The sequence below is a fragment of the Maylandia zebra genome, linkage group LG18 (assembly GCF_041146795.1).
Source record: "Maylandia zebra isolate NMK-2024a linkage group LG18, Mzebra_GT3a, whole genome shotgun sequence".
In the NCBI taxonomy this organism is placed as follows: domain Eukaryota; kingdom Metazoa; phylum Chordata; class Actinopteri; order Cichliformes; family Cichlidae; genus Maylandia; species Maylandia zebra.
The window spans coordinates 5,499,642-5,517,549 of NC_135184.1; the positions used below are offsets into that span (position 1 = coordinate 5,499,642).

The window sequence follows — 17,908 nt, forward strand, 5'->3', positions numbered from 1 at the left end:
CCCTCACATATACTCTTTTCTCTCCTTCCATCCTGCAGACACTACTGCAGCATCGGGGCCTGATCCCCCAGACTGCAGAATAGCTTTTTCCCACAAGCCCTCAGACTCGTGAACTCCCTCTCTCCCCCACACAAACTGCTAACCGACTCTTTTGCACTTTACACACCACTGCCTCTGTAAGACATGCTGCTCTATGGACATTTATTTACTCCAGGTTTACAAGCTGCTACACTGGTCACTTTAAACTCCAAACTGTAAATTCTAATTGAGAAGTTTCTTGATCACCTTAGACTTAAGCTTTTATTTATTTTCTTCTCCTTTCTTTATCTATTTATTGCCTTTTTTGCACTGATCTAACCAGAGCCCCATAGTCTTGTCTCCCTGTATGCTGCACCAGATATAGTAGAGATTACAATAAAGTTTCTTTTGACTTGACATTGACTAATACTGTAGTGAAGATAGTTGAAAGGTCACAGAGCGACTGCTGAATCTTCTGCTCTAAACATGAACTCTGAACTTTGTGATGCTTCAGGAGGAAAACTTCTTCAGTTATTCTCTCAGATTAGTTTCATATTTTCTGCATCAGATTTGAGTGAGATCCTGGAATGAAGACAGAAGAAAAGACTTTGTTCAAAGTTTGATTTATAGTCAAACCTTCCAGTTTATTCACACAATAAAACATCAACACAATATATGAATTCATTCATTAAAATCACAGTTTTTCCTCATTTGTTTGATGATTTTGACAAAAACAAACACAAACACACACACATGGTCTGCCATACTCATAAAGAGAAATGTCGACATTTTTCAAGACAAATATTCCAGAAACATTTAGAGGATAGAGAAGTTTACATTTTCATGTGGAGAAATATTTTAGTAAATCAAAATGATGATGAGCAGTGATAGCCTCCATAAACAGTCACAGGAAAGATCTCCTTTAAAAACTCAGAAACATCAAGAGAACAACTAGAAGATGTGGAGGTACCACCCATAATGTTTGACTGACAGCTGATCTCTGTGCAGAAATGATGGAGAGAAAATAAAATGAAACTAAAACACAGATTTAAACACACAATATGAAAGACTTCAGTCTATTTGAGCTTAATCAACTCAGCTGTGTCTCCATAATAGTGAACCCAAAGTCCAGCATAGAGCGGCTGAGTGAATGTGGTCTGGACTCTGTGGAGGAGAGTCATGGTTTCAGAGATGCTGTAGAAGGACAAAATACCTGCTCTGTGATCCAGGTACACTCCTACTCTGGAGGAACGAGGACCTGAGACAGGAGTTTGGATGTTGTTGTACAAAAATGTATAACTGTTGTTGTCACAATGTAATACCCAAGATTTGTCATTATGTCCAAATTTACATTTAATCCCTTTTCTGCTGATATTCTTGTATGCGACTGCTACATAACCTCCTCCCCCTCTCCTCTCCACTTCCCAGTAACAACGTGCAGTCAGTCTCTCTCTACTCAGAACCTGAAACCAGTCAGTGAATCTGTCTGGATGATCAGAATAAGACTGTTGTTGAATCACTGCTGTTGCTTTTCTGTTCCCCTCTGACAATAACAGACATTTGTTTGCTGTGTTTGGATCCAGTGTGATTTCACATGAATATTTTAAGAATTCAGCTCTGGTCTTTGGCTCTGCTGGTGGATCTGACAGTAAAACATCCACTTCAGTGACTGTCAGTGAGATGTTTGTCCGTTCCTCTCTCAGAATGTCCTGTAGTTTATCTCTGACCTCTGACACAGCTGCTGTCACATCCTCAAAGTAGCTCAGAGGACGGATATTGATGCTGGATGAGTCTGTAGACTCACTGAGTGCTGACAGTGAGGGGTAGTTGTGTAGAAACTGGATGTGATCCTCTGTGTGTGAGAGCTGCTTCAGCTCAGCATCTTTCCTCTTCAGCTCAGTGATCTCCTGCTCCAGCTTCTCCTCAAGCTCTTTGACTCGACTCACTTCAGTTTCCTGCTGGGATCTGCTCTGCTGCTTCACATCAGAGCTTCTTTTCTGGATGAGATGGATCAGCTCAGTGAAGATCTTCTCACTGTGCTCCACTGTTTGATCAGCAGACTGATTGATGGCCTCCACCTCCTGTTGAAGCAGCTTCACATCTTTCTCTCTGTCCTGGATTCTCTGCTGGATGTTTTGTCGACTCACCTCCAGCTCTCTCTGCCTCTCAGTCCTTTCTGCTGCAGCTGAGACTGTGTCGTGGCCTTTATGTTCATCCACAGAGCAGAGATAACAGATACTCTGCTGATCAGTACGGCAGAACATCTTCATCACCTCATCATGACGAGAGCAGATGTTCTCCTGGAGCTTCTTGGAGGGCTCCACCAGCTTGTGTTTCTTTAACTGAGCTGCTACATAATGAGGCTGAAGGTGTTTCTCACAGTAAGATGTCAAACAGACTAAACAGGATTTGAAGGCTTTCATTTTTCTTCCAGTGCAGACATCACAGGCCACATCTTCAGGTCCAGCATAGCAGTGATCAGCAGGAGCAGCTTGGAGTCCAGTCTTCTTCAGCTCCTCCACTAAATCTGCTAACATGGTGTTTTTCTCCAGGACAGGCCTCGCTGTGAAAGTCCTCCGGCACTGAGGGCAGCTGTAGATTTTCTTCTTATCCTCTTCATCCCAGAAGCTTTTAATACAGTTCATGCAGTAGCTGTGTCCACAGGGAATAGTCACTGGATCCTTCAGTAGATCCAAACAGACTGAACAGCAGATTTTTGTTTGATCCATTTGCTTCATGTGCTGTGCCGTTTCACCGTCTCTCAGTGACTGTCAGACAGTTTGACTTCCTCTGAACAGAAACAACCTCTGTGCTCTGAAGGGAAACAGATCTCTGCTCTTGTTCACCTTTAGACCCATCCTGATACAGACACATCTGTGAAGGGAGATATATTCTTACAGAGCGACCAAGAACCAATCACATGATGCTGGGTGCGGTATGTGTGATTACATCATGCAGTAACAAGTCTGACCCAGTTAAAGTTTAATAGTTTATCTTTACTTGGTACTTTGAAATGTGACAGTCAACACTCAGTGAGTTCATTTTATATTTCAAAAAGTTCAGCAAAGTTTAGGATGCTGTGATGAATAAAAATAAATGACACTTTATATTTTGACATTTTCTAATCTTAGTTCATTCTCACACTTACAGAATGATGCATGGGAACAACTGACTCCACTAAATCAAACCTATGTTCAAATGAGATTATGATCATTAAATAGTAACAAATATTTAAATTTAGCAACAACAAATGCAGATCAGTCCACAGTGTTTACAAAAACAAACAAACAAACATTATTTTGTAGTCTTTCCTGTGTACACAGTCACTGTGGAGTTTAAATGAAAACTTTCAAGTTTAATTCAAGGTTTTAGTAAAATTTTGCCTGAACTGTTTAGTAATTTTTCACAAAGTGTCCATGTCAGTAATTCATTCAAATGTATTTTGGTCTTAAACTGATCCAGTAAATGTAACTTTTTCTCACCTACTTAATCGAGTATTTTAGTTGTTTAACTGTCATTATAACTAAACTGAACATCCAAAGCTTTTCTCACTGCAGTTTTGTTGTGCAGTTATAGCAGCACTTTGAATCATCCACAGTTTTATAGAACTGTCTGTTGAATTGTTGTTTTGTTTGGTGCAATGCTTGCTTTCATTTAAATATTGATGATCATTTGATATATTTGATTATTTATTACTGTTTCAAACAATTCATTTCTTCATGGTGCAAATATATAGTAGACTCAGGAGTTTAACTCAGTTTTCTTGGCCTTTGTTTATCGTTCATTTAAAATCTTAATGGGTAAAGATCATCATAATTACATATGAAATTATATGTGCAAATTATATGTTCCATTACACTATTAACAGCACAGATTATACAGCAAACATCAGATTCATGGATGGAGCCAGAGGCTAAATGACTGTTCAGTCCTCTTTAGGAAACGATCTTCATATGACTACAAACACGACAACAATCAGCTGTCAAACTGTACAAGAAGTTCACAGTAATGTAAAAGAAGTTATATCACTTTATTTTTAAACGTACGCACTCAGGGTCAGGACTGAAGACACTGATCGAGAAAATACTCTAAATATAAATATTCACCTAAACATTCAAAATTATTCAATTGCATGAAAAGAAATATGAACTCTCTACAATACTGGCTTCTGATTGGTTGAAAAAGATGGTGCTGAACTTCAGAAGAGCTAAACCGAATGAATGAACTCACTGAGTGTTGACTGTCACATTTCAAAGTACCAAGTAAAGATAAACTATTAAACTTTAACTGGGTCAGACTTGTTACTGCATGATGTAATCACACATACCACACCCTGCATCTTGTGATTGGCTCTTGGTCGCTCTGTAAGAATATATCTCCCTTCACAGATGTGTCTGTATCAGGATGGGTCTAAAGGTGAACAAGAGCAGAGATCTGTTTCCCTTCAGAGCACAGAGGTAGTTTCTGTTCAGAGGAAGTCAAGCTGTCTGACAGTCACTGAGAGACGGTGAAACGGCACAGCACATGAATCAAATGGATCAAACAAAAATCTGCTGTTCAGTCTGTTTGGATCTACTGAAGGATCCAGTGACTATTCCCTGTGGACACAGCTACTGCATGAACTGTATTAAAAGCTTCTGGGATGAAGAGGATAAGAAGAAAATCTACAGCTGCCCTCAGTGCCGGAGGACTTTCACAGCGAGGCCTGTCCTGATGAAAAACACCATGTTAGCAGATTTAGTGGAGGAGCTGAAGAAGACTGGACTCCAAGCTGCTCCTGCTGATCACTGCTATGCTGGACCTGAAGATGTGGCCTGTGATGTCTGCACTGGAAGAAAAATGAAAGCCTTCAAGTCCTGTTTTGTGTGTTTGGTCTCTTACTGTGAGAAACACCTTCAGCCTCATTATGTAGCAGCTCAGTTAAAGAAACACAAGCTGGTGGAGCCCTCCAAGAAGCTCCAGGAGAACATCTGCTCTCGTCATGATGAGGTGATGAAGATGTTCTGCCGTACTGATCAGCAGAGTATCTGTTATCTCTGCCCTGTGGATGAACATAAAGGCCACGACACAGTCTCAGCTGCAGCAGAAAGGACTGAGAGGCAGAGAGAGCTGGAGGTGAGTCGACAAAACATCCAGCAGAGAATCCAGGACAGAGAGAAAGATGTGAAGCTGCTTCAACATGATGTGGAGGCCATCAATCAGTCTGCTGATCAAACAGTGGAGCACAGTGAGAAGATCTTCACTGAGCTGATCCATCTCATCCAGAAAAGAAGCTCTGATGTGAAGCAGCAGATCAGATCCCAGCAGGAAACTGAAGTGAGTCGAGTCAAAGAGCTTGAGGAGAAGCTGGAGCAGGAGATCACTGAGCTGAAGAGGAAAGATGCTGAGCTGAAGCAGCTCTCACACACAGAGGATCACATCCAGTTTCTACACAACTACCCCTCACTGTCAGCACTCAGTGAGTCTACAGACTCATCCAGCATCAATATCCGTCCTCTGAGCTACTTTGAGGATGTGACAGCAGCTGTGTCAGAGGTCAGAGATAAACTACAGGACATTCTGAGAGAGCAATGGACAAACATCTCACTGACAGTCACTGAAGTGGATGTTTCACTGTCAGATCCACCAGAGCCAAAGACCAGAGCTGGATTCTTAAAATATTCATGTGAAATCACACTGGATCCAATCACAGCAAACAAAAAGCTGTTATTATCAGAGGGGAACAGAAAAGTGCAAGCAGTGATTCAACAACAGTCTTATTCTGATCATCCAGACAGATTCACTTGGTGGTTTCAGGTTCTGAGTAGAGAGAGTCTGACTGGACGTTGTTACTGGGAGGTGGAGTGGAGAGGGGGAGGAGTTTATGTAGCAGTCACTTACAAGAATATCAGAAGAAAAGGAGATGAATCTGAATTTGGATGTAATGACAAATCTTGGGCATTAGAGTGTTACAACAACAGTTTTACATTTTTGTACAACAACATCCAAACTCCTGTCTCAGGTCCTCGTTCCTCCAGAGTAGGAGTGTACCTGGATCACAGAGCAGGTATTTTGTCCTTCTACAGCGTCTCTGAAACCATGACTCTCCTCCACAGAGTCCAGACCACATTCACTCAGCCGCTCTATGCTGGACTGTTGGTTTACTATAATTATGGAGCCACTGCTGAGTTGATTAAGCTCAAATAGACTGAAGTCTTTCATATTGTGGGTTTAAATCTGTATTTTAGTTTCATTTTATTTTCTCTCCATCATTTCTGCACAGAGATCAGCTGTCAGTCAAACATTATGGGTGGTACCTCCACATCTTCTAGTTGTTCTCTTGATGTTTCTGAGTTTTTAAAGGAGATCTTTCCTGTGACTGTTTATGGAGGCTATCACTGCTCATCATCATTTTGATTTACTAAAATATTTCTCCACATCAAAATGTAAACTTCTCTATCCTCTAAATGTTTCTGGAATATTTGTCTTGAAAAATGTCGACATTTCTCTTCATGAGTATGGCAGACCATGTGTGTGTGTTTGTGTTTGTGTTTGTCAAAATCATCAAACAAATGAGGAAAAACTGTGATTTTAATGAATGAATTCATATATTGTGTTGATGTTTTATTGTGTGAATAAACTGGAAGGTTTGACTATAAATCAAACTTTGAACAAAGTCTTTTCTTCTGTCTTCATTCCAGGATCTCACTCAAATCTGATGCAGAAAATATGAAACTAATCTGAGAGAATAACTGCTGCATTGCAGATGTGTTATACCCCCTGCCCAGCCGAATGATTCTCAAAAAGAAAATTTTGCAGAAAATCAATGTGATCGCTTGGATCACTGGAATTATCATCTCGATATCTCTTGTCCTTCTTTCATTTCAGACGTCTTGAAAACAAGTTTTAACAAAGTCCTGGAGAAGTGCCCAATGCTGGAGGACCTCCTGCTTTACCCCTGGCTCAGATAAACTCCTCTCTGACACAAACACACACGCATACTGAATTCACATCTTGCCATACAAATGTGATACAGTAACCAACTTTCTTTCTTTCAGAAAAAAAGAAAATTGGGAGATTCAAAATTTTCCTCACAGTAATGTTTGCATCAGTCTATCAGATGAATCCCCTTCAAGTCCAATATTTACATCAGTTACAGTGATAATGCTTGGTGTCTACTTTCAGCCACCGCAGTAGAATGCCAGGAATGAATCTCATTGAAATTGTAGTTGCATTTGCTATTTCATTTAATTGTCATGGATGATACACAGACAACCCAACAGCAAACAGAGGAAAACAATGGGCTTAAATACACAGAGGGATAAATGAGGGAATAAGACACAGGATGAGAGCACAGCTGCGAGAAATCACAAACAACAAGACCATGGGGAAGGAAAACTGAAAACACTAACATAGTCTAAGGAGCTTAGAAAGAAAACGTCTGGACTTCTTTAAGTTGCTTGAAGACGTTCAAGCAAAGTTGAAGTTCTTTTCATCCGAGAAGGTGAAACATCTTCAAGCAACTTCAAGTCCAGACGCTTTCTTTCCAAACTCCTTAGACTACGATGACCTAGATGACTGAGACCCTTCACAGACATGAAAACACTAACATAGCACACAAGACTATCAAAGTAAAACAGCAAACAAGAGACTTTTACAAAGACACAGAGTTGACACAGAGACATGACTGACTGGGGAGAAATTGGGGAACATGGAAAGAAGAGTGACTAGACATGACACGTGGGACACAGGGGCAAGGCAAAGTAACAGAAACCTAAAGCCTAAGAATATAACACAAGAAGAAAACAATAAAGAGAACCAAAAACATACATAAGAATAATCAATGAATATAAATGAACAAACACAAAACACTGGGTCACAGACTCACTACCATGACAGTTAAATGTACAATAATAAATACTTTAAATCAGATGACAATGTAGCTGACACTGTGTTTATTAGTGTGTGGTCAACCACAAATCTTCATACTGTCATCCATACATGAGGTCTTTATACAAACGATGAAAGATAATGAAAGAAACTGTTTAATTGATATGAAATGATTGAATTATATGAAATATTATGGCTTTGTCTGCCAGAGTGTTTTTCTGTGAACTACTTTGAACTACTGGCAGTCAGTGAAGTCACTGAAAGGCAAGATTCTATGTTGTGTTGCCGTAGTTTCCAGAGTTTACTTATAAAGCTCACTTACAGAATTCAGTTAGAAAAGTCAAGCATTTGAAGGGCGCACATTTGAAGGAGTATTAACTCAATATTAACTCATTACGGTTTACATTTTCGAGTTTAAAAGTTCTCTGAAATTACAATGAAAAAGGAAACAAGGAAAATTACCACTCCAGCCGTTAAGAAAGATTCAGGAGATCAAGGTAAGTAAAATAATAAAATCAAATCCTGGTAAAATCCAAATCCTAGAAATGTTGACACTGTGTGAATCATTTTTAGAGCAATTGAATCATATGTTTGATTGAAAATAGCTTTAATACAAGATGTCTAATCAAAGAAAGGTTACCGGTCTTTTGGTAAAATAATGTAATAAGTTTATTCTTGGACTCAACAGTAAAAACAGACCAACAAGTGTCATCAAGATGTAAGACTTAGTAAACCTAGTATCAATTCGCACTGGTCAGTTTTTTTATCCCAAGAATAAACTTGTGATAATTTAAGCAAAAGCAATTTCAAATTCTTTGCCATCAAACTGCTTCCAGTCCTGATGTCGGGGACTCTTTTTCACCACTGTGTTGTTGTCGTTTATAGATTGTAAGAGCAGGACTGCTAAAAGAAAGGCCAGTCCTGAAAAGAAGACCCCAATGAAAAGGAGGAGGGTCGCTGAGCAGGCTGGTCCTTCCACCAGCTCAGATGTGGTCAAAGGAGTGAAGCGCAAGGTTGTGCAAGATGAAGAGGGCACAACAAAGAAAGCAAAGAAGGCTAAACTTCTCCACCATATGAGCGGTGACAAGGAGCAAGCATCCTCCTTGTTGGACTCTGGTAAAGGTAGGCTAATTAGTTGAATAAGGGGGTAGATTAAGTGTGGTTGCTAGGTTTAAGATATTAGTGTTTAGTGTTTGTGTCTATCATCCAGTGAGCTGATGTGCTTTTGGTGTTTTCCACATCTCCAGACTTGAACAACAAACAGGTGTGCGCAAAACATGGCAAAAGAAAGGCCACGGGAGACAACAGAGAGCCACCCAAGAAAAAAAAAAGGAATGTGGACCAGGACAAAAAATCAGTGGCAGACCAAAAACGTAAGTAGCAAGCAGCTTGGGTTTTATATTCAGGGGAAGGGCAAAAGGAACATTTAGGCTACAGAGGAGAGTAATTTGTGTCACAGCTGTAATAAAACAAGATTTGTTGTTTTGTCTGTTCAGGTGAATTCCAAGCCAGATATGTGGAGGAGCACCAGCTCGGAGAAGGAGGCTGCGGAGCAGTGTTTGCTGGCTACCGGATAGAAGATCGTTTTCCAGTAAGTGTTCAGATGATGGTAGTAAGACAGGCAGTAACGCAGATAATGGATAATATCGTAAACTGAGACGTCTGCTGTGTTTCCACCTTTCATTATGTCATACTGAGGAAATGCTCACCAATGCTCTGTGTCTTCTAGGTTGCCATCAAACACATTCCCAAAAATAAAGTCTACTGCAAAGTGGCGGTAAGCGTCCAACACTTGAATCAGTTTTACATTACTGGATTGAATGCGGCGTTCCTCATCATCCACTTTGTTGTAATATTTCAGGATGAAAGCGGGAAGAAGCTCTCAGTGGAAGTGGCCATTATGGTTAAACTTGCAGGTGAAGCAGAAGGGTCAGTGGGAATATCTGCACCTGTGTCCTTGCTGGAGTGGTTCGACCTTGGCAAAGAGCTGATCCTGGTGCTGGAGAGACCTGTCCCCGCTGTGGACCTGCAAAAATACAAAGCAGAACATGGAAGAACTTTAACAGAGGACAAGGCCAAGGTAGGTTGACTGGGAGAGCCTTAGACTGTACAGCATTCAATCAAGGCAGAAAAGCATTAACTCATTATTGTGTTTTTCATCTTTTCCAGGTCATTCTGAAGCAACTAGTTGATGCTGTAAAGGAACTTGAGGATAAACACATCTTTCATCGGGACATCAAGGGACCAAACATTCTGATTGAGACCGGCTCAGATGTGCCTCGAGTTCGCATCATTGACTTTGGACTGAGCTGCTTTGTTAAGCAGCGATCTCTGTATCGCATCTTCTATGGTAACATATTCTGCTCCTGCTTTTCACAGATGTAACAATTTGTGTCTTTTGTTTTAGAAGAAATTGCAATTGTGTCTGTTTGTTAGGCACTCCTCTTCACATCCCTCCCGAGTGGTACATTAGGAGCTGCTACAGGTGTGGACCCACCACGGTGTGGCAAATGGGAGTGGTGTTGTATGAAGCGCTTCATGCACGATACTTTAGTACCGCGAGGTTCCTCACAAAGCAACTGAGCATCAAAAAGCGTCTGTCCACAGGTAAGAAAACTTCACACTTCCAGATTCACTGATGCCTTGGATCACTAGAACTATCATCTTCATCTTTTTGATCTTTTCTTTCTTTCAAGAATGCCGGGATTTCTTGGACGCATGTTTAGCTTTAGTCCCGGAGAAGCGCCCAACACTGGAGGAGCTCCAGCTTCACCCCTGGCTAAGATAACACACACAAACACACAATTCACACCTTATCATATAAGTATGATACGCTGTAGTAACTTCCTTTCTTTTTTCTGTTGGACAGGAATAGATAGAATGGGTCAATCTTAAAAAATAAATAAATAAAAATTTAGCTTTTTTGGAGTTCCTGTAACCCCCCCAGCCATCCCAGGAAAGGGGATCTCTCTTTGAATGGGCTTTCCCGAGGTTTCTTCCCATCGATCTGGCCCCCTGGGGAGTTTTTCCTCGTCTTCATAGAGAGCTTGGGCTGGGTCAGGAGCTCCATCAAAACTGTCTTTATTTGATGACATTAAAGTCATCAAATAAAGATGTGTTTTACTTAAAGTAAAATTTGATCAAAATAAAACTTGTTTAATTCATCTTTGCTGAGGATTCTCCTTCATTACTATTTTGTTTTGTTTTGTTTTTACCCATGGTGCATTTTGACAAATAAGAAAACTGAATCAGGTTAAAGTGTGCACAAAGACAGTCACACTGCAAATGATCTGAAGACTTGCATCTGTTGCTCTAACCCCCAACTAGTTTAGACAGATTTCCTGGTTCTACCAGAGGTTTTTTCCTTCAAGAAGGGAGTTCTTCCTTCCCACTGTTGCTGAGTGTTTGCTCATAGTGGGTTGTAAAAGCATAAAAGTTAATAAGAGGCATTCATAGCAGAGTTATCACAGCGGGAACTATATAGCTTAAATGTACAATTTCTACAGGACGAATTATAACTTCATTATGTATAAAAGCTCCTGTGGATAATTACTCCTATTTGTAACTTTACACAAGAGAAAGTTTGCTGTCACACTATTTATAACAGGTTGGATTTTGTCCTCTGAGTTGAGCCTTTGGTTGCAGTTTATTGAAGAATTTCCTCTAAAGTAGCTGTTGATAAAGATTTAAAGTCCTGTTTATATACAGAAATATGCTTTAGTTCATGTTTTTTTACATGTCTGCCTCAGTGGATCAGTAGAAGATCTGGCACAGGAAACTAGATGATGAAAAAGGGTACGAATACACATATATATCTATATAGATACAGATATATACACACACACACACAGGTTGCAATGTAGTATTTTCATTTTTTCTTAGCATTTCTTTAACGTCTTGGTGCAAAAGAATACCTGCATTTGTGTGTAAAGAAATGTTACATATATACTCAAAACAGTTGGAAAAAAGAACTACAAATTTGGAAAGGAATTTATTCATGTTCTTACTCATAGATGGAGTACATGGTTTAAAAAACACTGAGGAAACAGATATGAGGCGGCTGTATCAACATAAAAAAATTAATACAGTTAAAAATGAATAAAAAGTTGCACGCTTAAACTTAGTTCTCTACAGTTTGTACAATTAATCCATGTAACAATAGGTTCTCTCTTAATATAGTAGTTAATTAAAATATCTTTACATAAAATAAATTTTTAAGTATTCTCTGGTGGAAGTCTGTTGTGGCTTATGTTTCTAAATGACACAACCATAAAGCAGCCCACAGAATATACAAATATGTCTTTGATAAGTGAATGTTGGCTCCCACAATGGCCTGTTAAGTTATTGCAAAAATAACTTAACTTGTCATGTTTCCACTATGACAGTTTATAATTTCAGTGTTTCCCATTGCAAAAACAATTGGTGACACCTGAAAATGCTGACGACAGCACTATGGCCTACCTGTACAGCCATCTGAAATGTGCAGTAAAGTCACTGTAGATGTTATGGGAGTCTTGGGAGTAACTGAGACACTGAATACGTACGTTTCACATTTCCATTGTGTAAAAGTGTTTGTAATCCTACAGAATTGTGCAAAAGAAAAATATGCTACAGTCACTTGTTCACTGTAGAATACATGTAAACATAAAATCACCCATTTGGTAGAGCTGTGCACTAATGTGAACAATAAACAGCACATGTAACAGTACAGTAAATCATTCTGGCACATCCAGACGTTCCTGTCTGTCTGGCCACATATGTTCATCTACATCACAATAGATGTTATCCCTCGCAATGCAGCGAGGAAAGTATCTCCTGGAGTGGCGAATCCATCCTCTGCAGGACCCTGCTGTGATGTCGTCACATGCTGCATCCATGGCTGCAAGCAGGGCCATTTGCTCATGTGGATTTCATTTGTCTTGAGTACTCTGTCAATTGTTGAAATTGGAACAGATTCAATATTGCCAAATACCGTGTAATTCTCTATGACAGCGCTTTGTATGTCTCTCAGCTTTATTGCATTGTTTGCAATGACCATTGCACAAATGGCTTCTTCTTGCTGTGGGGTAAGAAGGGGCCCTCTTCCGCCTCCGCGAGGTTGTCTTACAATCCTATGTGGTGCAGAGTGAACTTTTTGTGAAATTGCAAATACAGTACAGTAACATGTGATGTGTCTGAGATGGCACAGTACAGTACAGTATATTACTGTTTGCATACCTGTTTTCCCTACGGAATGTTTGAATGATTGAACTGACAGTAGTTCTTCCAATATTGGGTTGCACCCTTCGACCAGCCTCCTCCATGGTGAGGCCGTGATTGACAACATGGTCCACAATTGTAGCCCTTATTTCATTAGGAATCCGCCTATATCTGCCTCTTCTCCCTCTTCCCCTTCCCCTTCCTCCCCGCATCCTCACCCCTCTTCCACGGTGCTGACCTTCCATTTTGTGTCACAGAAGTGTAGAAATGGTACACACTAGCTCCTGCGCAGTTTATATATGCTTGCCAATTGGGGATTCACAGGATTCATCCATAATTGACAGTGAACAAGTTGTTTGTCATTGGTTACAACTAAACTTTCACACGCCTCCTCATGAGTGACAGCTGTAATTCACCTGAGATCAATTGTTCAATTTCGGAGACATTTCCAGGAAAAATGATACAGAAAGGTATAGGATTTGCTTGACAGATGGCCAATATTTGGCATGTGATAACTAGTTCAACAATTTTGTGTGTGATGACTCAAGCAATGGATGTATGACTATTAGTTTTATTGGGAACGACTATTCAGCATCCATAGGTATGATTACTTTTGACTGACATGACATAAGCAAATGGAAATGTCAGAAAGCAGCAAGGAAATGTATGGAAGCAACTGATTCATGTCCAAAATCATTTGCAGTTTGTTCAGAGAGAGGAGAAATTGCTACTATGATGTGCACAAATGACTGAGTGTTGTGGAGGTTGAACTAATAGTTATGAGAATTTCAATTCTGATCTGAGAAACGCACCAAAGCGACTGAGAAAAACTGTAAACTGATCCAGTAAATGTAACTTTTTCTCACCTACTTAATCGAGTATTTTAGTTGTTTAACTGTCATTATAACTAAACGGAACATCCAAAGCTTTTCTCACTGCAGTTTTGTTGTGCAGTTATAGCAGCACTTTGAATCATCCACAGTTTTATAGAACTGTCTGTTGAATTGTTGTTTTGTTTGGTGCAATGCTTGCTTTTATTTAAATATTGATGATAATTTGATATATTTGATTATTTATTACTGGTGCAAACAATTCATTTCTTCATGGTGCAAATATATAGTAGACTCAGGAGTTTAACTCAGTTTTCTTGGCCTTTGTTTATCGTTTCATTTAAAATCTTAATGGGTAAATCAGAATCAGAATACTTCATTAATCCATTAATTAAGCAGTAGATATCAGTAGATACTAAATAATAAACGATATTGTGCAGCACGCAAGATAGACAGCGCACAATGTGCTTTGAGGCAGCAGCCAAGAAAGCTGTAGTCCGCGTCTGTGAATACCCGTGTGTACACCTGTGTGCATACCTGTGTGGATCAGCATGCTTGCATTCCAAAGGTTTCTCCATGTAACGATCTGCTAGGGAGTGTGGGGAGCCACAGCCCCGTCCTCCAGGGTATGAAGCAGGTATGGAGGAGATGAAAACTCCAGACATCCAGAGGCCCCCAGAACACAAGAGACCAAGGAAGACCAACAGAGGGGCAGCCGCGCCACTGTCCCAGTAAAAGCTGAGGAGAGTCCCAGGTGAGGGCTCACTCAGCAGCCGCGGAGCAGAAGCGATAGTTTGTGAGTTGCAGTGATGCGCCCGTGAGCTCCGCCGGCAGCCAGCTGTGCCTGAGTGACCGAGCCCCGGGCCGAGAGGCCGGGGCACCCCACCTCCGAAGTGGCCCGAGCGAGTCCCAGGTTCCAGGCCCCGATAAGCGGCCGCCAAGGAGTGAGCCGGTGTGTACCCGGACGCCCACCCCCAGACACAAAGAACCACCAACGCACCGACACCTGAGGGAGTCCTCCACTGGGGTTTATAATAAATATTAACTGAGAGAGAAAAGATACACCAAAGCTACTCTAGGGTAATAACAAAACGAGGGAAATTAACAAACTACATCTAACTGTTTTGGATTCAGAACAAATATTTTCAGCCTTTTATAAGGATTAAAATTTAATTCTGGATTTATTTTGGCAGCTTGAACTAGTTAAAGAAGATGCTGCCTATCCTGACATTTATATGAAAAGTCAAAACTACTATTTAAGCACAATGACGACAGACTCCAGGCAGACAATCCTGTAAAACATGGAAATATGAAGCATCTCTGATGGCTCAACACAGTAAGAAGAAGGGATGGAAATGATGTATAACTAGTTGAATACTGGAATCGGTGTTTTAAGCTGTGATGTAATAAACTAGTGCTGGGAAAATGAAAAAGGAAGAAGACAAATGTTTCCCTTTTGTGTTTTCCCGATTATGTGTCCGATATTTAAAAAAACAACAACTATCTGTCATATACAAACTCTTTACAGGAATAAACCTGAAACCAATTGTTCTGCTGGGGAAGTTTCGTAAGTGGTACGAAGTTTAAAAACCACCATTCACCTGAGGGAGGCTCCCAGGAGCTCAGGTCTGACTGGTTTCAGTGACCAGAAACTGGAATGTACGGTGAGCAAACTGTGTTAAAATGCAGTGACTGATAAAAGACGGATGAGCACCATCACCATCACAATTAGTTGATCAATATTCTCAATAATATAACAAAAGGCTTTCTTACAGACTGTATTATAATACAAATACAAACCACACATGGATTATTGCATGGTCCTGAAGCCAGCAGCGCCCTTGGTCATGAGATTGGTTTTAAATGTTTGCTGTATTATTGTTTTTAAATCATTGGAGTATACAGATTTTAAAAGTGTTTTATGATTACAATAGTTCGTAAAGTAGCAGAAGTATTCACACATCACAGTGACGGAGGTTAAAGGTTAATTATCAACCTTCTGTGGAGGAAATAAGGTGCTTGTTGTGCATTACGTTCAACATTTTCCTAATGTACCTTCAAACAGCTAATACCGCTTGAGCATTCCTGTCTGTGCCTAATGTCAAGTCATAGTCATGTAGTTTCTCTTTTCAAGTTCTTCTTGATGAAAATCACACTTTAACCTTTGACTTTCATAAATGATGTGACAGACTTAACACCATGTTAAGTCTATTTGGCAAATTCTGATCAATTATGAAGGATTAACCAGAATATTCTGACCGGCTACCTTTGATAACGCAGAAACAGAACTCTTGAGTTGTGGTATCAGGGTGCTCAGCCCACAGATATTGAACTTCACATACCCCATCTGCCTCCATTTGGGACTGCAATGGCCTTAAAAGCCCTACACATATCTTCCCTACTTAAGTGCAGCCTTTTTTCTAATGGAATTACAATATCGGCATCTGGCCTCTGACTTCTCATCAATTGTGTGGGCGTCCTTTAGAGGACATTTCATCGGAATAAAGGCAAATACGGTGGTGCCTTTATCTGCAGAAATATGTGGCCTGTAGCCAGTGGGTGGGGCACCACATGCTCGCTCTCACTGTTAGATTGGATAGAAAAGTCTGCAGCAGGACAAGCGAATATTAATGACGTTTCTGAGTGTTTCGATTCCATCAAGAACAAAAACAAATCTTAGCTAACCAACACTCACTGGGTTTTAGTGGATTACTTTATTTCACAGAAATATTACAGAAACAGTTTCTTTGGTACAATAATCCAGCTGTGCAGAAATCAGGGAGTCGGGAAGAAGCAGCTCATTAAATTCTGTGCTTGTTTAAGACTGAAGCACATATTATATTATCATAATACCAGAGCTGAACTGGATGACTCATTCCTCATTAAATTACTTCAGATGTTATTTAAAAAAATATATATTTTATAGAAGTAAAGCTGCTTGTGCTGCCACCTAAACCAATCATAACGTGGCCTCAAATGTTAAAGTAACCTTATGAGCAGAAACTGATATAAGAGACTATCAGTTATGGAGACAAAGATAAAGGCAAAAAAAACCTGTATTAAATTAAATAAGCAAACTGATATGAATGAACCTTACATTTAGATAATACAAATCATCAGCAAGAATAATAAAAAACAAGCAAAAACAAATAATAAAACAAATCTCAGCTAACGTGGAAGCTACACTGCAAGGTGGTCTGTTTAATAAATAAAATGTGACAGGTCACATACAGGACCATTAACATCTCTGTAAACAGAACTCAGCTCCCACAAAGCTCCAAATGAAGAAAAACTGCATCTGCATGCAGAGAACTGTTTGTGGAGACATCCAGCATATCGACGCACAGTGAGTGAATGATGAAGAACAAACCATAACGAGGGGCAGGGCTACTACACTGCATTGTGTCCATCAGGTAAAAAAAGAAAAGAAATCTGTTGGCTAATCTACACCATATCAATAACAGCTTCCTTAAGGTTTTAAAATGCACTGCAGCTGCATTTTAAAACATATCTACAAGCAATGCCAAAGAAACACACAGGTATGAGTACAGAGGTACTATGAAGGTAGCTCACTTCTTACTGGAGTATATCACCATAGTGACTTAAACTGTAGAGCAAACCTGCTTCAGAGCAGGTTGTGTTTGAGATTACGGATCAACAAGTATGAAATCACCACTTAGCTACCAATCAGTTCTCTGGAAAACTGCTTTACAACAAGTACCTGAAAGATCCCTTTGGACTGCTGTGCCATGGATAGTGGGAGGATATTTCCATTGATGAGCATCAGTAGTCTAATCAGTTTACATTCTTAAATTCGACTTCATTCTTTGACTTTTCCCATTTGTCTGCAGAACAATTTCACAACATTTTGAATTCCTCTATAAACATTAATCTCGTTTTTTTCTTTTGTCTGCAACGCTTGTCCCTAGCATGTCCTCGTCCATGAAAGCATTTAATCTTATCTGAGCAATTCCTCTTGGTCTCCTGTATCA

At 40.0% G+C, this 17,908-nt stretch overlaps 2 protein-coding genes and 1 pseudogene across 2 annotated transcripts; 2 read left to right on the plus strand and 1 right to left on the minus strand.

Annotated features, from left to right (window-relative positions):
- Positions 1–1,679: 1,679 nt before the first annotated feature.
- On the minus strand, positions 1,680–2,866 carry LOC112436406 (tripartite motif-containing protein 29-like; annotated as a pseudogene).
- Positions 2,867–4,510: 1,644 nt separating this feature from the next.
- Positions 4,511–6,673, plus strand: LOC112431311 (tripartite motif-containing protein 16-like). The gene has a single exon (XM_024799873.2). The coding sequence runs from the start codon at positions 4,543–4,545 to the stop codon at positions 6,202–6,204; it is 1,662 nt and encodes a 553-aa protein (XP_024655641.2). The 5' UTR covers positions 4,511–4,542; the 3' UTR covers positions 6,205–6,673.
- Positions 6,674–8,152: 1,479 nt separating this feature from the next.
- LOC143413604 (serine/threonine-protein kinase pim-1-like) lies at positions 8,153–11,051 on the plus strand. The gene is made up of 9 exons (XM_076876861.1): positions 8,153–8,384; positions 8,773–9,009; positions 9,135–9,260; positions 9,384–9,478; positions 9,617–9,664; positions 9,749–9,967; positions 10,057–10,237; positions 10,324–10,494; positions 10,584–11,051. The coding sequence occupies exons 1-9, from the start codon at positions 8,324–8,326 to the stop codon at positions 10,673–10,675; spliced, it is 1,230 nt and encodes a 409-aa protein (XP_076732976.1). The 5' UTR covers positions 8,153–8,323; the 3' UTR covers positions 10,676–11,051.
- Positions 11,052–17,908: the final 6,857 nt, after the last annotated feature.